Source organism: Physeter macrocephalus, chromosome 8 (genome assembly GCF_002837175.3).
Source record: "Physeter macrocephalus isolate SW-GA chromosome 8, ASM283717v5, whole genome shotgun sequence".
Taxonomy (NCBI): Eukaryota; Metazoa; Chordata; class Mammalia; order Artiodactyla; family Physeteridae; genus Physeter; species Physeter macrocephalus.
In genome coordinates, this window is record NC_041221.1 from 161,621,905 (window position 1) to 161,642,761 (window position 20,857).

At 42.9% G+C, this 20,857-nt stretch overlaps 1 protein-coding gene across 1 annotated transcript in view; it reads left to right on the forward strand.

Moving 5' to 3' along the window:
- TENM2 (teneurin transmembrane protein 2) overlaps positions 1-20,857 on the forward strand; it is a 554,076-nt gene that overhangs the window by 197,386 nt on the left and 335,833 nt on the right. Inside the window, exon 3 of the mRNA XM_055086878.1 lies at positions 15,361-15,595. Coding sequence (XP_054942853.1) covers positions 15,361-15,595 — 235 coding nt within the window. The remainder of the gene's footprint in view (positions 1-15,360; positions 15,596-20,857) is intronic.

Here is a 20,857-nt window from a genome sequence, read left to right on the forward strand (position 1 = left end):
TATGGGTCTTTTTTTTTTTTTTTTTTTTTGGCGGTACGCGGGCCTCTCACTGTTGTGGCCTCTCCTGTTGCGGAGCACAGGCTCTGGACACGCAGGCTCAGCAGCCATGGCTCATGGGCCTAGCCGCTCCGTGGCATGTGGGATCTTCCCAGACTGGGGCACGAACCCATGTCCCCTGCATCAGCAGGTGGACTCTCAACCACTGCGCCACCAGGGAAGCCCAGGTCTTGTTTTTGTATCCATTCAGCCAGTCTGTGTCTTTTGGTTGGGGCATTTAAACCATTTACATTCAAGTTTATTATCGATATGTGTGTTCCTATTACCATTTTCTTAATTGTTGTGGGATTGTTTTTGTGGGTCTTTTTCTTCTCTTGTGTTTCCTTCCTAGAGAAGTTGCCTTAGCATTTGTTGTAAAGCTGGTTTGGTAGTGCTGAATTCTCTTAGCTTTTGCTTTTCTGAAAAGCTTTTGATTTCTCCATCGAATCTGAATGAGATCCTTGTTAGGTAGAGTAATCTTGGTTGTAGGTTTTTCTCTTTCATCACTTTAATTATATCCTGCCACTCCCTTCTGATCTGCAGAGTTTCTGCTGAAAAATCAGCTGATAACCTTATGGTTATCATATTGTATGTTATTTTTTGGTTTTCCCTTGCTGCTTTTAATATTTTTTTCTTTGAATTTAATTTTTGTTAGTTTGATTAATATGTGTCTTGGTGTGCTTCTCGTAGGTTTTATCCTGTATGGGACTCTCTGTGCTTCCTGGACTTTGATGACTATTTCCTTTCCCATGTTAGGGAAGTTTTCCACTATAATCTGTTTGAATATTTTCTCAGACCCTTTCTTTTTCTTTTCTTCTTCTGGGACCTCTATAATTCGAATGTTGGTGCGTTTAGTGTTGTCCAAGAGGTCTCTGAGATTGTCTTCAATTCTTTTCATTCTTTTTTGTTTATTCTACTCCTCGGCTGTTATTTACACCATTTTGTCTTCCAGCTCACTTATTAGTTCTTCTGCCTCAGTTATTCTGTTATTGATTCCTTCTAGAGTATTTTTCATTTCAGTTATTATGTTGTTCATCTCTGTTTGTTTGTCCTTTAGTTCTCTAGATCTGTGTTAAACATTTCTTGTATTTTCTCAATCCGTGCCTCCATTCTTTTTCCAAGGTTCTGGATCATCTTTACTGTCATTACTCTGAATTCTTTTTCAGGTAGATTGCCTACTTCCTCTTCATTTATTTGGTCTTGTAGGATTTTACCTTGCTCCTTCATCTGTGACATATTTTTTTGCCATCTCTTTTTTTTTTTTTTGATTAGTAGAATTGTGTTCCTGTCTTACAAGTTGTCTGGCCTGAGGCTTCCCACACTAGAGCTTGTAGGCTGTTGGGTAGAGCTGTGTCTTGGTGCAAAGATGAGGACCTCCAGGGGACCTCACCCTGATGAAGATTCCCTGGGGTCTGAGGTTCTTTGTTAGTCCAGTGGTTCGGACTCAGAGCTCCCACTGCAGGAGCTTTGGCCCCACCCCCGGGTCATGAACCAAGATCCCGCAAGCCATGCGGGGTGGCAAAAAAAAACAACAAAAAAGGAAAACAATAACAAAGTAAAAAATAAAATTAGACTAGGAAACTAACAGATATGTTAGAAAGAATATAAAAATAAAAATATAGATGAAACAACAACTGGAAGGTAAAACAGAACCACAATAGTAAAACAAAAGAGGAGGAGAAAAAAAAAAAGGTGGAAATGGCCTTGGCTGTGGAGGGCAGGGTCTAAGCCGGGGTGGGGTTTGGACGGTGGGCGGGGCCTATGCTTAGGACCCCCAGGGCTGGAAAAGGCCCTGGGAGGTGTGGGGCTTATGCTCAGTGGAAGAGAAGGGGCCCAGGCGTGCCTCCTGCCTCTGGTCTCAGAGGGTGGGCGACCCTACCTTGGAGCCCAGCAGGCTCTCCGGGCCCAAAAGGGTGGGACCAGTGCCCTCCGCTCTTTCTCCTGCTCCTCTGGTCCTGGAGGGAGCCTCCTGCCTGCCTCTCCTGCTCTCCCCTGGCCTCCCTCCTATGCCACTAGGACCTATGGGGCAGGGGGTGGTGGGGGGTGGTGACTTGGAGGGTGGGGGACCTGGCCTGGGAGCTCAGTAGGATTCCTGGGGTCGAGTGGGTGAGGCAAACATCTTCCACTCCTCTCCCACTCCTCCGGTCCCAGAGGAGGGCCTTTCTAATCTACTTCAATGTTGTTGTTGTTTTTAATTAATTTATTTTATTTTATTTATTTTATTTTTGGCTGCGTTGGGTCTTTGTTGCTGCATGTGGGCTTTCTCTAGTTGCGGTGAGCAGGGGCTACTCTTCATTGCGGTGCGCTGGCTTCTCATTGCAGTGGCTTCTCTTGTTGCAGAGCATGGGCTCTAGATGCACAGGCTTCAGGAGTTGTGTCATGCAGGCTCAGTAGTTGTGGCTTGTGGGCTCTAGAGTGCAGGCTCAGTGTTCAATGCTTTCTTTGAGAACAAGGCTTGAAGGTGAATGGAAGAGACAAACCTAGGCTGATAATCTGGCCCATCCCTACACACGTCCCAGATTTTAAAATGTTTGTGTTCTTGCTGTTTCTCTGCCTGCTATGTTTCTTCCCCCAGATATTGGAATGGCTCTCTCCCTCTTTCCTTCAGGTCTTTGGTCAAATATCATCTTATTGAGAAGCCTTCCCAGGCCACACTGTTAAAGTGTCAGATAAGCAGTGTTAGAAATGGAAATTATTTGCTCTACCAAATCTGATTATTTCATGAAAGAGATGACTCATTCTCTATGTTATGGGATTAAGAATAATCCCATTTGAGATGATAAATACTAGAAAGTTTTAGTAACCCAAGAAGCCCTGAGAAACAAATTGCTAATTCATGACTTATGCCATCTAAATGTGATGAATAACTCGGGGCCTCGGGGTTCACTGGTGAATAGCAGTAATAGAGCAACTCGCTTGGCTCACAGGTGAACCTCAGCAAAAGAAACTTAAAAGTCTGGATTTTCCACAAGTTTTTCATGCAAAATGAGGGCTGATACTAAATAGGAACACCAAGGTTCAAGAAAAGCTAAGCTCTCCTAATGCTGATTTTCATAGGGAATAAGAGAATTTATAAAAAGTGAAAAGCTACTTATAAGGTCCTTCAAATTACTCACCATCAGATGGTTCTATTTCAATGCATTTAAGTTACAAAAGGTGAAAATTAGGCTTCCCTGGTGGCGCAGTGGTTGAGACTCCGCCTGCCAGTGCAGGGGACACGGGTTCGTGCCCTGGTCCGGGAAGATCCCACATGCCGCGGAGCGGCTAGGTCCGTGAGCCATGGCCGCTGAGCCTGCGCGTCTGGAGCCTGTGCTCTGAAATGGGAGAGCCCACAACGGTGAGAGGCCCACGTACCGCAAAAAAAAAAAAAAAGGTGAAAATTAAGAGCACTGATTATTTCGATATGTTTTAAGACCTAGAGCTATTGTAACTCATGAGTTGGAAAAAGACCCTTTGTTGTTGTTTTTTTTTAATTGAAGTATAGTTGATTTATTATGTGTTAGTTTCAGGTGTACAGCAAATTGATTCAGTTGTATGTATATATATAGATATAGGTATAGATACAGGTATATCTGTGATATATATAATATGTACATATATCTGTTCCTTTTCAGAGTCTTTTCCATTATAATTTATTATAAGATATTGAATATAGTTCCCTGCGCTATACAAAGGGTCCTTGTTTGTCTATTTTATGTATAGTAGTGTGTATATGTTAATCCCAAACTCCTAATTTATCCCTCCCCCTCTTTCCCCTTTGGTAACCCTAAGTTTATTTCTATGTCTGTGAATCTATTTCTGTTTTGTAAATAAGTTCATTTGTATCACTTTTTTTAGATAAGGGTCCCATATACTTAATGGTGCTATTTACCTCAAGAATATCTGGCAGCAGGAAGTTTTCCAGGTCGTTGAAATAATCTTGGAGTCACAGGATCTATTTCACTCCTCTCTCCACCATCTCTAGAAAGAATTAGCCTGGTTAGGCAAAAATAACTAAATAGTGACATTTCCTAAGTGCTTCCTATTCATAATGCATTTTCTAAGCACTTTAGCTTTAAACATACTATCTCATTTAACTCTCCTTACCAAGTAGGGATGGTTATTAACCACCTTTTATGGATGGGGAAACAGAAAGACAGACGGGTTACCTACTTCATAACTCTGGTTGTCGAAAGACAAAAACTGGCAAAACTGGAGAAATCACTGTCGAAAAGACTGTGAAAAAGCCCGGAAATGGCATGATGAGCCATGGCTAAGAGGAAACCCTGTTTTCCAAGGCGGGGGCACAGTAGGAGACGGTGGTTCTAATATCACTGACACCTCCTCCCCTGCAAAACTGAGATCAGCAGAGCACACTGGCATCCTGTGGGTCCCAGTGTTTTTTGAAAGTTGTTTGCATCCTGGGACTCTTGGGTACTGCCAAGGGGTGGATTTTCTCATCTTATCCTGCTCAGCACTGGGTATTCCTGCTTATCATCCATGCTACATCATAAGAAGAGCCATGAGCACTGTCTGATCCACTTTAACTAAGAGTGCAAAGCAGTCGAGACAACTTTGAGAGAAAACACCAAACAATTATAAAGAAAATCCAAAGGGCACTCTCTCTGATAGTACATGAACCATGTAATCCTGGGAGGGGAATGCTTCTTCAGGAAGCTCTCAGATATTTGTTTCTCTGGGACAGTTATGTGCGTGTGTGTGTGTTTGTGTGTGTGTGTGTGTGTGTGTGTGTATTTTGAAGGCAGACAGAGTATCCTGAAAACATCTCCAGCAATATGCCCTGTATATCCCATTATATCAGCTGTCACTTGACGTGAAACCAGATGCAGTTCAAGGTCTGACATTCCCCTGACTTCTGTTTATATAGTATGGAGAAACTTTTCCCTTGCCCTATAAGGTGCGTACCACGAGAGATCTGGGGAAAAGGTCACCCAGATAGTAAATAATTCTGCTGAGCTTTGAAGTGAAAATGCTCTAGGAACCTTTATCCTGTCCTTGCCATTTAACTAGTGCACTTCAGTCATTCTTGGTATTAACGAATAGTGTAGATCAGAGCTTGTATCCATCATTCTATTACTCAGAGGCTCAGTCTGAAATCAAAATCATATTTTATCTTTGTTTTGATCCTCTTCCTATGTTCAGGGGAAAGAATTGTGACCATTTCAAAGAAAAAAAAAAAAGGAATGAAATATACCCCAAGGAAAACCTAGTTAAAGGGCTAAAGAATGACATATTGATGGAAGAAAATTCCACTGTGATTTTTATTTTAAAAAAATAAATAGTCTGGCCTTTGAAAAACATACTGTCTTTCATGGGTAGAGAAATATCCAAATTATGCCCAACCTATTTTACAATAAGACCTTGAAAAGCTATGCGATGAGCTGGAATGAGAGGAGTTTAAATTTTTGATGCAATTCTCTGCTTGGGAAAGTGATAATGCAGCTCAAATAAGAGAGAGAGTATTTTCTGCTACAGCGCAACAATCAACATAACGTCTTGGCGTATTAATAATTTCACTCCTAAACTTCTCGACAGGGAGAGCATGGGTCTTAATAGCATTGTCAAGATCCTTAGGGCAATTGAAAAACCCAAAATCATTACTTTCTACTGATAGGCTTTCCTCTCCCAGAGGATGCCAAAATACCTAGGGTAATGTAGATTTATTGAAATGCACAGGCAGGCACTGCTCAGATGTAACTTCGCAATAGAATCTTCTCTTTAGAAGGATTTCTCTCAAATATTTCAAGTGGTCTTTTTTTTTTTCTTTTTGTATTTGTCACTTGGAAAGTAGCTAATGGAGTTGACCTTGATCTCAAGTGATACTTTCCTGATGATTTAAGAAAGCAAGGAGTGAGTATAGGGCTATGGTAAAATGATGTGGCATCTATGATTAAAATCCCTTTCTGATCCATCAGAGGTGAGAACTTGCCCTATTTGGGCAGTACAGTCCCAAACCAACAAGCACTATTAAGCTTGTAATTCAAGGATAGCTGCGGGTTTGGCACCCGATTCAAGACTTCTCTCTCTCTTCCTTCCTCCCCTCAAGAGTCCCTGCCTGTGTATGGCTAGGTTTTAGCTGATCAGAAATGGCTCTCTGCTGTGATTACAGCCGTGCCTGAAGCACTGGAACAAATTTCAGGATCCCCCTCAGACCCTCAAGTGTACAGTTGACTCTCAAATGGCCATCGCCTAACAATCTCCACCTAAAAAATATCAACAGCAGCGGGGCCCCAGCCAAGAAGCTCCTGTGAAGGAATGGCTTCAGGTTGCCCGGGAAAGATTTTTTTAAGTGGTATGAAGTGGCCCCCATCTGAGATCTAACTTTGATTGGTTCCAACGGGAGTCTGCAACAGACAAGCATCGTGGTTGTAAAAAACCAGAGGGAATCACCATTTATATGAAATGTCCAGGGCTTCCCTGGTGGCGCAGTGGTTAAGAATCCGCCTGCCAATACAGGGGACACGGGTTCAAGCCCTGGTCCAGAAGATCCCACATGCCGCGGAGCACCTAAGCCCATGCGCCACAAATACTGAGCCTGTGCTCTAGAGCCCACGAGCCACAACTGCTGAAGCCCACATGCCTAGAGCCCATGCTCCGCAACAAGAGAAGCCACTGCATGAGAAGCCCTCTCACTGCAACGAAGAGTAGCCCCCGCTCGCCACTAGAGAAAGCCCGCGTGCAGCAATGAAGACCCAATGCAGCCAAAAATAAAAAAATAAATAATAAATTAATTAATTAAAATGAAATGCCCAGAATAGGCAAATTCATGGGAACAGAAAGTAGATTAACAGGAGGGATTGGAAAGCACCTGCTAATGGGTATGGGGTTTCCTGGGGTGGGGTGGGGGGCGAGGGGTGGTGACAGAAATGTCCTAAAATTAGACAGCAGTGATGTTTGCACATCTTGGTGAATATACTTTTAAAATAGTAAAATGTACACTCTAAGGAGCTGAATTTTATTATAGCTCAGTAAGATTGTTATTAATAAAAATAAAAGGAATTCAGGCAGAGCCAGGAAAAAACAAACAAATTAAAACAGAGGGGATGGAAGTCACCTTCCTCCCGTGTCTGGCTCTCTCCCTGTTAATGGACCCTCTGAGGGCAGTAAGCATTAGGGGAATTAACTACATGCTCAAAGAACAGAGGCAAAAATCTACTCTGATCCCTCTCTGCTGAGGCTCACCACCTTCCAGGGACATGAGTTGTCAATTCATTTGTTCATTCACTCTGTGCTACTTCTGTGCCAGGTACTGTAGCCTTGTGCTGGGGATATAAAAATAAGAGAGACATGCTCTTTGCATCGGAGGAGCTCACAGTCTACCGGGGAACACAGGAGAATCCAAAAATAATACAAAACCTTGTGCCATGGGTGATGAAAGAGATGTACCCTGTGTGCACTGGAAAGGGGCCCAAATGTAATACAGTTAAATACAAAATGTACGAAGGGAAACATATCATTTAACCTCCTTGCCGCTCCATTTCCTCATCTTTAAAGTGGACAACAATATCTATTCTGAAGGTTATTATAAGTTTTTTTTCATTTTTTTCATTTTGATACTATTGGAGTATAGTTGATTTACAATGTGTTAGTTTCAGGTGTACAGCAAAGTGATTCAGTTACACATATACATATATTCATTCTTTTTCAGATTCTTTTCTCATATAGGTTTTCACAGAATATTGAGTAGAGTATTATAAGTTTGAAATAAGGTGCAGTATATAGAGTGCATATCACACAGCTGGGGCTTATTAAATGTGAGCGATTGTTCTTAGATGAGCTAATACGTCCCTCTAAACCGTAGTTGTTTATGAATGTAAGTAGAGCTGACGAAACTTTGGTTTCTAAGCCTGCAAGTGATTGCTCCTTATGACTGCAACCCCCCCTGCTTCTGTCATGGGATGTGTCATTATGAAGGCACCCGGAATATTTTTCCTCTGAGGTCATACATTTTATGTAAGGAAGAGAACTACAAATCATTCCTTATGAGTAAGTACCATCCTTTCCTTCTCTGGTGCTTTGGTCAGGCTGACTGGGGTCTTTCCATGAAGGACGGCCCCTGGTCCAGGACTGTGCAACTCAGGCCAAGAGGCACTGGCCAGAGCCTATCTGAGGCCCCCTGGGAGATGAGAAAGAGGCCGTAACTTGGCTGGTTCCTTCATCCTGCTTTCTTTTTCCTCCTCTATTCTGAAATGCGGAGAAATGTGCAGCCTGACAATAACAACCAGATGCAAGAAATACTGCAGACCAGTCAATCATCCTGCAAAGCCAGCAATACTATAGGTGGGTCAATAATAAAAAATAAGAGTCCGCTCTTTAGGAAACAAATCATTCAGTGCATATTAAAGACAGGGAAGTGGGGAGCAAGCTGGATGTCCACAGCGTCCAGTACTTTGAGACAAGTAAGTAAGCCTCTCTCCAAATGTAGGAGGAAGCTGGATCTGGACCCCCCTCCCCGCAACCCCGGGCTATTGGCAAAGTGCCTCCAGTCAGAGCTGGCAGGATGAGATGGGACCAGTGTGCCCTTGTTTCTGCCCCCAGCAGACCTAACTGGGAGCCAGGGATGCAGCGTGGAGGAGGAAGCTTGAGGAGGGCCTTTGGGGGAAAGCACAGAAAAGAGACTGCGCTGCACTTTGGCTGTTCTGGCCTGTTTCTCCTGATTCAAGCAGCACTGTGAGGGGCAGAGCTTTGAGGTGGGCGATTCCCTCCACTTTCTCACAAGATTTGCTTCTACAGTTTAAGCACATGTGCAGAGAAATGCGTCAAGCCGGTTTTCCTCTGTATCTGAGGGGGCGTGCATAAACTGGGGCAGGGTCCTCATTCCCTCCCTGTGTGCGTGGGCCTCGTGCTCCTCCGCATGGGGCAGAGTGGGGAAGAGACCCTGGGGTCAAATATCAGCTCTACCATTTACTGAGCTGTGTGACCACTGGCGAATTACTTAACCTCTCTGAGCCTCACTTGCAGGATCTGTATAAATGGGGATGATAAGAGAACCTATCCCATAGGAGTGAGTGGGAATATCCTGAAATAATTTAAGTACAGCACTTACCACAGGATCAGACACACAGGGAGAACTTAATTCGTAGCACCTACTGTCAGTATTACTGGTTTGTTGTCATTATTTGTTTATGGAAATGGGACAGTTCCGAATCCCAAGTTCCACTTCAGCAGGCTCTTAGAGAGATGCTCTTAAGATCACCTGTATGAATGCCTGTGCCATGTCACTTAGTCACTATGCCCTTCTGTAGACAGAATTTGAAGGTAGAGAGGTCTGAGGTTAGTGACTTTGCCTCCATATGTTTCTGTAGACAGAATTTGAAGGTAGAGAGGTCTGAGGTTAGTGACTTTGCCTCCATATGTTGATTTGATATCTCACCATGAAAGCTGCCACCTCAAAGAGCTAGGAAAACTGGAGTGACCCAGGAGGTACTCATTACTTTCACCAGAACCATGGTTGCTATTGCTGTTATTACTATTACTGGTACTATTAATTATAACACAAAATAATATGTGTTGATAGCTTACTATATGCTAAGAATTGTGCTAGGCTCCCTATAAATATTCTCATTTGATTCTCCTAACAACCATAGGAAAGAAAGAAAATCTCTATACCCATTTTACAGGTGAAGAAACAGACTCAGAAGACAATACGTAACTTTCCAGTGGTCACACAGCTAGTAAGTGGCCAAGCAGGGGTTCAAAGCCACCCAGTAGCTTGGCCATCTGCAGTAGCCTCCACTCTCCATAGTTCTAACCAGAGTCTGTTACTCTTGAAAATTCTCACCTCCGATTCCCTCTAGCTCCCATTCAAGGTCAAATTTGAACAGGGTTTCCTGGTGCCAGTTTTCATCACCCAGGGACTCCAGAAGCTCTGTCAACACCATCCCCACTTCTTGCATCTTCAAATTGCCATCAAGCTGGAACTTGCTCCAAAGATGAAGTTCTTAAGGCAGACAGTTTGTGGTTAATTCATTATCTTGGGGTCCGAAGGGTTGAAATTTTTTTAAAGGCCAACAATTGGCATGCCGTCTCCAAGAATGAGTGAATTATTAGCAGCTAGGCAGGCCTCTACTTTTATTTTTTCTTTCACACATTTTATCATCATTTTTAATTGCCAGGAATAATTGGTGTGGGCAAGACACAACCAATCTGAGTTCGTTCCTGCCTTCCCACTGTTACCAACACCCCGCTTGGCAAGGGTAGACCCAGCCTAAATGCCTCCCACAGCTGTTTATTTAGGAAAAAATGCAAAAACAGTAGCCAATTATTGTGAATTTACTTCCTTAGCTGCAAAGAAAATTCTTTCTTTATACATTATTTAAAATGTGGGTGTTGCTGGTTTCCACATGCTATTTGAGCACCACTCATCTAGTCAACACAAGAGTTGATACTCTAGTATATATACACAATGGAGTACTACTCAGCCATAAAAAGGAATGAAATAATGCCATTTGCAGCAACATGGATAGACCTAGAGATTATCATACTAAGTGAAGTAAGCCAGACAGAGAAAGGCAAATACCGTATGATATAGCTTATATGTGGAACCAAAAAAAAAAAAAAAAAAGACACAAATGAACTTCTTTCCAAAACAGAAAGAGACTCACAGACACAGAAAGCAAACTTATGGTTACCAAAGGGGAAAGGGGGTTGGGGGGAGGGATAAATTAGGAGGCTGGGATTAACATATACATGTATAAAATAGATAACCAACAAGGACCTACTGTTTAGCACAGGAAACTATACTCAGTATTACCTAATAACCTATAAGGGAAAAGAATCTGAAAAAGAATGTATATACTTGTATAACTGATTCACTTTGTTATAAAGCAGAAACTGACATACCATTGTAAAGCAATTATACTCCAATAAAGATGTTAAAAAAATAAATAAATAAATAAGTTTTAAAAAAAGAATATACATACACATATATGTATAACTGAATTTCTGTGCTGTACACTGAAACTTACACCATATCGTAAATCGACTATACTTAAAAAATTTTAAAAACAGAGTTGATTTTGTAGTCCCCACACAACTTTGTTGGAGTTGATATTGTGAACTGATAAAGAAGCACCGCTTTATTTTTTTAAAACTCCACTGTCAACCAGTTGGCACTTAGGAAGGACAGAATACGTGAACGGCATCTCTGTCAGGATCAAAATTGCTGGCAACTGTCCCACAGCAAATCTAAAAGCTCAGAAGCATAGACCATTCAAGCAAATAAGTCCAAACAAGCAAACAGGACAAGTTAAGCTTTCATTCAAGCACTTAATTTTAAAATCTACAGGAAGCACCTTCTCCACAAGTTAACTTATCTTTGTTACGAGTCCTACCTGTCCCGCCCTAGCTTTTAACAAAGAACCAATATATAGCTCCTTCTTTCTAGGACTAAAAGCCCCACAGTACCTAAAAACAAATTCCACGTTCTGGTCCCGAGATAAATCGGGTGTAAAATAATAGGTTAACACAGCAATTTTAGTGACCGTTGCCTTTTGCCTGCTAAAAGCCTGCTTATTAGGTTGATACCATGTAAGTGTTCATGTTACATAGTTATTTGTGGCTCAATTACATTATTATGTGATTTCATATTTATGTAATAGAAGGGCCATTTGATGCACATGAATAAAGCCCAATAAAAGTATGGAACTCAGAGTGGATGCGAAGTTTCCTTCATCAAGCTGAGGTATTCATTTTTGTTTCACCACAGACTGAAGACAACACTTGCCTTGGAGAATGGCTGTTCATGTCATTTAGCTTCTTAGAAAGCAGTAAGGCATGTTGCTTGCCATTGTCTGCATTTTTTGAAATAGAAAACCGTCACATCCTGCAAACGCATTGGATGAGTATAACAAACACAAAAAGTGCTTGAGATCATTAGCTGTAGCAGAGATGTTGTTATATTAGAGGTACGTGACCCACACAGAATGCTAAGGAACCCCAAGTCAAGCCAGCAGTCAAAAACATAAATGCCCACCAGCCAGTAACATAAATGCATACATCCGACCAGATCATTCGGGCTGATGACAAAAACAAACTAAACAAGCAAAACCACCCAGTGGCATTCAGCTCTATCCAATTGTTGCCTCGAGGGAATACAGACTTCAATCTGGTTTTGTTTTCGAGAGAAGTCAGAAGTCCGGAACACGATATACAATCTTGACCTTGAAGTTTTGGTAATACTCAGCTTGGGTGCTGCTGGTTTGTGACTCCTGGCCTAGAGAGATGAACTCTGGCTGTACTCCATCTACTCAAATCTGGGACCCTTGAGAGCTGCAGTTACGTCTTTATCCATCCGTTGATTCCTAGGAGAACCAAGCAGTGTTCCCTGCACAGGGTTTGGGGGAACTTGCCAGCCATCGGGTAGCATGTTTAGCATTTTACATTCATCTTCCCCTCGAACTTCCTTACAGGTAGTTACTGCTGTTTTCCTCATTTGGCAGGTGAGGACACTGACAATTAAAGAAATAAAGTCTTAGGCCCAGGGTCACACAACTCAAAAGTGGTCAGACCCGATCCTTGAACTCAGTTCTTCCGATTTTATCTCCTAACCACTGGCTCAATGCTCCCGCACAGCTCCGCTTCTCCCCCAGTGGTAGCCTTTACCCCTCTGTGTTGTCATTGTCTTTTCCTTCTAGCTCCCGTACCTAGTTGAAAAGTTTGTGTTTTGGATAGAGAGATAAATGAGCAAATATGATCAACGTCACAGTGGAAATGAACAAAAACAGTATAAGGAGAACATCTTTCGATATTGAGGACGGGGGATAGTTTTTGTTGTAATTGCTATCAGTAATTTGACGTAAGTGCAGTGAAAGAGCTTGTTGCTTTATAGGAGGACCCGGGTGAGTGGAGAGTTAAGTATTTGTTCATCTTCCTCTCTGTACTTCTTTCTCCATCTCCTCCCGACCCCATGAAACCCTAGGCCTTCTCTTTAGGAGAAATGGAAAGAGAGTTTGACGTTTCTTTCAGTTAACTGGAAAACTCAGCCTCTGTTTTGTTTGGAACACACCACACCACACCCGGGTCGGCGTTTCCATTCCCCCATCAGCACCATCCCTGGCTGTGCCCGCAGAAAGACGACCACAGGAATTCCACCCACACTGAACACAGATGGACAGGGAAGGGCCACCCAGGCTGGAGCAGGCAGAGAAATCTCAGGGTGAACAGACAGGAAGCAGGAGGGTCCCGATATCTCATTTAGTGAATTAAATCCCTCACACGGCCTCTTTGTACTTTGGGAAGTGTGTGGTCTGGAGGGCTGGAGGGCGGGGGCCGGGGCCTGAGGGAGATGGTAGGTTAGGGTTTGGGGCTGGGGAGGGTGGGTTCTCACTCGAACACTGCTTCATCTCGCCTTCCCGAGGCAAGTCTCATAATTACCTAACTAATGGAGAATAATGACACCACTTGGATGGGAGTTGAGAGGGGGAGAAAGAAAGGCATGAGAATTCATTAACCTTGTGTGAGGGGCTTGGATAGCATCTCTGAAGGATCATTATTACATCATTTCACCCCCTTTTCTCACCTCTTTCCACTAATATGAGACAAACGTAAATAACTATATAATAATAGATTACAAGACAGACAACAATGCCAGAAAATATAATAGCCTGCTACAGCCATGGAACTCCCTCAAAGATCTATTTAAAATGTCACTGGTGCAGAATGGAAAATACGAATTACAGGTTCATTTGGAGGACGCGATTTAAAATCTATACAACTTGTACAGTGGCACTTCCCATTAGGTTTTAGTTGTAGTTGTCCTTTTCTGCACACCAAAAAAAAGCCCCCCCAAGTAATTTCAGCCCAGAGATGCAAGCTTCAAGGAACCACTTTCCTCTGTATTTTTCTTTCCTGTTTTCGATGGTCAGGATGCTCTCCAAACCTAGGATCTTCTTGACATGTTGTTTTTCTTTCGGAACGTTTCTGCAAGCTTCCCAGGAGCCACGGAATGTCGATTACACCTTTTGGAGATGTAGCCCGGTCACATAAGGAGAAAAGTAGTTGAAATTTGTGTCAAATTGCTTGTTTAAATGACTTGAGCCAACTTCTTAAAGCCAGGACAGCAGGGGCTGAGGATATTCAAAGTTGGCAGGGGCCAAAATGACAAGGCTCCGCAGTCACCTGGCGGGCTGCCAACCCCGACTGGAGGCTTCAAAAAATAAACTTTCTCAAAGGACGCAAATTAAAAGTCATGTTTCAGCAGCCATTAAAACCAAATTATAGGTTTACGTTGCATAGTGAACGACCTTCATTTTCATTATGCTTAAAATATTTCACTTTGTAGGTGGAGGGTGGGTTGCTAGGAAAACGGTGTGTGGAATTGTCATCTGTGGTCATATTTACAGGGGAATATGTACAGGGGTATAGTTGTCCTTTGTGCGTTTTTCCTCCAAGGACAGAGGATTGCAAGTTTAGAAACCAGGATGCAATGTGGAGTAAGGCTCGTGGTTTGAAAACATCAACCCTGACCTTCTCCAGAGACTGGGTCCTCAGGGTTCATCTCTCAGAGGGCAGATGTTATGAAGCCCCTGATCTGAGCGGGCTTACAGGTGTGTTTTGTTGGTTCTCATAAAAAAAAAAAAGTATACATATACATGTGAATATACGTGTATATATAAACATATATATAAGTACACAAACACACAAAAACATACACACATATTTTTTAATTGTCAACATTTTTTAAAAAACAAGAAACTCCTTTGAAAAAGTCCAGATCTTCAGCTCTCCTAGAAAAACTGGAAGATCCTCTGCCTTGAGCTCTAACCCCTACATGGCCACGTGAGCCTGGATCTGGGTGAGGGCTGCTCCCTACCCTCTGCAGTTCACCCCAGTCCACTTCACTTTCCTGCCTGGCCCCTGATAGGTGTTTAAAGGTACTACTCCCTGACTTAGAGTGCACCATCTTTCTTATACCTTCAGAAAGATGCCATGTTTTTTAAGAACGTATGGAGTGTACTGGTTTACCAGGAAATGGGCTAGAGACTTGTTACAACAATGCTCAGCCTTGAAGATCATGTTACTTTCACTGCAGAGTTAATATGTTTCAAATAATTCCACTGGTCAGCCCTCACCAGCCTGGTTTTGCTAACCTAGTTTCTGATTCTTAATTTGATGCCGAGGGATAAAGGCAAATCAAAGTATACTGTTTGTGAGTAACTGACAACGGGATGCTGGACACAGTCGTATCTGCATCTGTAGTTCGTGACATTCGGCAACTGTCAATATCGAGGCTTTGGTTCCAGGCTCTCCGCCGCAGGCTCGCAGAGTGGATCGCGGCCGCATTCTGAAGCGCCTAATGGCCGTTTCTCCTTCCTCTTTTCTCAGGCCCTCCGAACCACCACAGCCAGTCGACTCTGAGGCCCCCTCTACCACCCCCGCACAACCACACGCTCTCCCATCACCACTCGTCAGCCAATTCCCTCAACAGGAACTCGCTGACCAATCGGCGGAGTCAGATTCACGCCCCAGCTCCCGCGCCCAATGACCTGGCCACCACGCCGGAGTCAGTTCAGCTTCAGGACAGCTGGGTGCTAAACAGCAACGTGCCCCTGGAGACCCGGTAAGTCCCCGTCGCGATTACACCTGGCTCCCTGCTGCATCACCCGCCCAGAGCAGTCGGGAGAAAATCCCGCCTACATTATGGGACAAGTTTACCAACTCTCTGCCCGCCCGTTCCCTTGGTAATTTGACCCTGGACGGTAGGTTGATAGGTATTTCTTTGTTCACATGTGTCTCCTTTTAATGCTTGTTTACTTTCTTCCACAGCTTCTGTGTACCCAACTAATAGAATTAGCATAACATATTTTTACTCAAAGACTCATGGGAAACATGCTTCTAAGGGTATATTGACAGAAAGCTGCTGATAAATTATGCATTTAGCCTTTCTTGAGGTAATAAATGAAGACTCATTTGAAATTAAGTGTTTGGGGAGACCTTGAGAAACAATCCCTGATTCCAGACTGACAGAAGTATAATTTTAATTTATACTTCATCCAACATGCAGTCTCACTTTAATCCCTCCTGTATACACTAACAGCTTGATGCCTGAGGGGCAAACAATAGTGTAAAAAAAACAAACAAGAAAAAAGCGGCAGCACTTATGTTGAGAGGGAAGGGTTTCAAAGTGATCTCCAGGTCTGGCTTTGTTTGGTTTTGCCTTTGCTTCTGTCGTTTTCTCACCTTTGCTTCTGGTCTTCCAAAAATCACACCTGCCTTAGTGACCTGAAGGAAGGGGGCATTGGTCACAGCGTGGCAAGCTGCAATGTAATTGACAGTGGGTCAGCCAGATACTGGAACGGCCTTGCTGTTCCATCCCCAGGCACTTTCATGGTTTATGTGCTTCAATTGTTACTGTTTCCTTGCCCGGAAGAACCATGGAGACTAAAGAGAGAAGGACTATTTCATACTGAACCTTCAAAAAGTTCCCACATAGTTTTTAAACTTCAATAACTTAGGTTTAAGGAAAGACTGAAATAATCTGTAATCTTTCTGGTAATGGCCCGTGAACTTTCTGCACACAGCTGGAAATAATTATGCAAGCCATAGCATTTGATGTTGTTTCTTATCTCTAATATGTTTTGTTTTATTAATAAGAACTTGAATAAGTCGTATACCACTGTCACTGTAGTCACTCCAAACTTTAATACATTTTATTTTCTAACAACTATAGGTGATTTGTAACCAGGCCTGCAGTCTTAATCTCTAAGGTTTACAGTAGGTAAAGTCAATAGAAACTCTATGCATATATTATATATAATAGAGAGATTTAAACATTTGTACTGATATAATAACCCACTAATAAGTAGCTTTGCTGGAAAGGTTCCAGGCTGAAAGTTGACTGGTCCACCAGGCTTAACTTAGGATATTTTCATAGTTGGTAGTGGTCTTTAAGGCTGGATAAGACTCTGTCTTTTTCTTCCTTATATTTATGAACTGCCATAGAGTTTGTGGGGTACTAGTCAGACTATTTTCACATTAACAGACCATTGTTTGAAAAATAGTTTCTAGACATAAAGGCTATGCACAGTGGTTAGGATGAAGAAAGAGGAGGGAGAAAGGGAAGGAGAAATGTAGTAGATATTGGGGAAAAAAGAAGGAGAAAAAGGGTAGAAGAGGACCACCATCGCCATTAACAACCAGTTTTTATTGTGCAGTTTGTACATGCCAGTGTTAGTGGTTTAAATGCACTATCTCATTCAAGAGTGGAAGCAATCCAATGAGGTAGGAAGGAATCATTGCTATTAGCATTTTAAAAATTCAGCATCTAGACTTGGGGGGCAGAGTAACTTGCAAGCGTTCTAGGGCTTCAGTGAGATGGTAAATTATGAGCCGCATTGGATGGAACTCTCGTGGTTCCTACACATAAAGTAAGGTGGTCAGATTGTCTGATGCAGGAACAGCCACGAACCTACATTTATTGTCTTAATTGTCACGCCTTCAGGGAAAGATCCATCAGAGTGTCTACTCCTCACAAAGATTCTCCTGTTGGTGATGAGAACACATACACTGCATAAGCGTATCTCCCATCGCCCAGTTTCTGATGTAATCAGTTGGCAGTAAAGTGTTCCCTTGAAAGGATCTGGAGGAGAGGACCAGCAAAGCCAAGCCTATCCCCTTCTTGTTCTCCTGAAGTTCTCCCAGAACATGCTTTCTGACCTGTAGGGTCCTTCTGCAGATTGTTAGGATACATGGCATCTCTCCTAGGATTGGAGCTTCTCAGTGATGCTTTTAGAGGAGGCAAGCTTGGGAAGTAAGTAAGATGGCCAAAACCTTGAAGCCTAGCAGAAGGAAACAAACAAGGGAGAACATATCCGGATGTTCTTTGATCAGTACATTCAAGGGCCAAGAGTTCGAGAATATAAGACCCTTGAGATGGGGCTATTGCTAAAAATCAGTCACAGATATTTGAAACTCCATTCATGGAACTGAATACATATAATTTGGATGTGCAACTTGTCTCATATATGAAAACTTTAGCAATAATTAATAGAATTGTTGAACTTTGTGTTTCTCTTTTCAATATGATTTATACAGTCTCTTATGAGCATTTACTTACCGAATCCCTCGAAAATACTAAGCGCTATGTTAGGTCCTGGGGAGATTATGATTAAAACATGTATCCTGCCCTTAAAGCTCATACAACCTAAAAAAGGAGATAGGCACATAAACAAAAAGATAGTGCAGTGTTTACAGGAATGGAAGTGCGCAAGTTACAGTGGTTGTACAGTTGAAATAGTTATTAAATTTCCCAGGATGGTCAGGAAAAGCTTCCCAGCTGAGGGGCTGTTTGAGCAGGGTTTAGAAGGATGAACAAGAGTTTACCTAGAAGGTAGAGCGGTGGGATAGGGAGGGTGGGAGGGAGGGAGACGCAAGAGGGAGGGGATATGGGGATATATGTATGTATATAGCTGATTCACTTTGTTGTAAAGCAGAAACTAACACACTATTGTAAAGCAATTATACTCCAATAAAGATGTTAAAAAAAAAAAAAGAGTTTACCTAGCAGGTAAGTGGAAAAAAATCAAAGATTATAGCATCATTTGTTCCCATTCTTCAGTGGTTTTCCATATAATCTTGGAAACTGTAGAACTGAACAATTTCACTCACTCAGATGCTGAAGTATTGTGAGTGTAATGGTGTCATTTTCTTACCCACAAGAGCAAATGTAGGAATGGAAGCTCTTACGTTAGGAGCATGATACCCTACTAGGATTCCAATTCCTGTCTTTCATACCCAATAAGAATTGATTAACCACAGCAGGAAAAAGAACCATTGAGGGCAAGACATTCTGGAGGCTGATCATGATGTACTCATCAATTTTGAAAATGCAATGGAAATTTACAAACAGCTTCACCACCTCTACTTTCATTACTACAGACTTCTGAGCATGATGGAAGAATTTCCTAACTCTGGGAGGTGCTGGGCAGCATTCTGCCACCCCCCCAGAGACTCCAGGCCAAATCCAAGGTGTTTCTTTAGACCAGTAAGGAACAAGCCCTTGCCCCTCTGCATTGCTTTTCGATGTTCCCGTCAGTCTTAATGAGGCAGGTTAGATCTTCCCTGGACTGTGTGTTTTCCATTTTTGTTCTATGACAAGTAGAATCAAGGTGCTAATTAAGGAGGCATAGCCAGAAAATAGGACTCTATGAATCTGGAATTTAACACAAGATGAAAAAGCTTATAAGGAGAGTTCTGTAACAATGTTAATAATACAAATAACAATGCATATAAATTTGGAATACCCAAGGCAATCAACTGATGTGGAAACCTAATATAATCCAAGAAAAACCAAACATAGGACAGAGGAACTAATTGCAAACAGCCTGGACTCTCTTTTCTAACATACGTGTAACAGTATCAGTCTGCCCACCATTTTTCTCTCAGCTTACTTGCAGAGGATCTTCGAACAAGGTCCCTGTGTAATTCTGGGTTGATAGCACCTATCTCCTCCTTCCTCTCCTGAGAGGGGCAAGGTCAGGAGTCTTCCTGGCCACCCGCTTCTTTGGGAGTTTCTGAAGTCAGCATCTCTTTGTCTAAGACAGTAGAAAGTAGCTCAGCGACAGAACCTAACTTTCTTTCCTTTATGCATTTTGCTGAGGCAAGCTTCTCTCTTGGAACCTATCTCGGTAGCAGGTCACTAAAGAGAATCCCTAAGCAGGACAAAACTTCCCTCTGAGTTTGCTTTTGGCCTGAAATACCAGAAGGCCTAATTTTAGCCATCCAGATCCTCAAGCTACAAACAAGTTTGCAAGTTGCTCTTTGACATGGTCATCCATTACTCATTCGAGAAACATCTATGAGACCCAACCAGGTGCCAGGCACTGAGGATTCGGCAGTGAAGAAGAAAAGCAAAGTCCTTGCCCTTCTGGAGTTTCCTGACTGTAGACAGAATGTGAACAAAAGATTAGGCATATGCCCCTACAGTGACAGGTGTAATAAGTGCCATGTGAGGTATAGAGAAGCCAGACTCAGGAGAAATTTGCACTTAGGCTAAGCCCTAAGGATGAGTAGGTGTTAATTAGACTGAAAGAATGTTCTAGGTGGCGAAAACCATGACCCGCTGGGGGAAGAAACGCTAAGATGCCGGGAAGAGAAGGCAAACTAGACAGGCAGGCCGAGCCGGACAGTGCAAGGTTTGGGGCTGCTTTAAAGATTTTGGACTCGGCGCCAAGAACAGTGAAAAGTCATTGAAGCATTTTAAACAGGAGGCCAAAATAATAACATAAATGGTTCCGTTTTGTTTTTATCTATGGTAGCTGCTATAGGGTCAATAGGTTGAGGGGGAGGGTGGTTGAGGGAAAGGTATAGCAGGACTAAGGGTCCAATTTGGAGAATACTGTCATGATTAAGATGAAAAATGGAGGGGCTTCCATTAGGGTGCCCGTAGCTGCAGTATCAGAGCTGTCTGCCTTTCTCTTACCAATCTGGCCAGAAGGTGAACTTTCAAAGATGTGGTGTATGTACTGAAGGTAGAATCAGCAGGAATTTGTGATTGATGGAATGTCAAGATGTAGGTTAGGCAGGTGTGAGCACGGTATCCAATTTTTTGGCCTAAGAGGCTGAGTGAATAGGGATGTCATTTAAGAAACAAGTTCGGTTTTCCACTTGTTAAATCTCAGGCAACAAGAGTATTAAGAGTAGCTGTGGGCTTCCCTGGTGGCGCAGTGGTTGGGAGTCCACCTGCCGATGCAGGGGACGCGGGTTCGTGCCCCGGTCCGGGAGGATCCCACGTGCCGCGGAGCGGCTGGGCCCGTGAGCCATGGCCGCTGAGCCTGCGCGTCCGGAGCCTGTGCTCCGCAACGGGAGAGGCCACAGCAGTGAG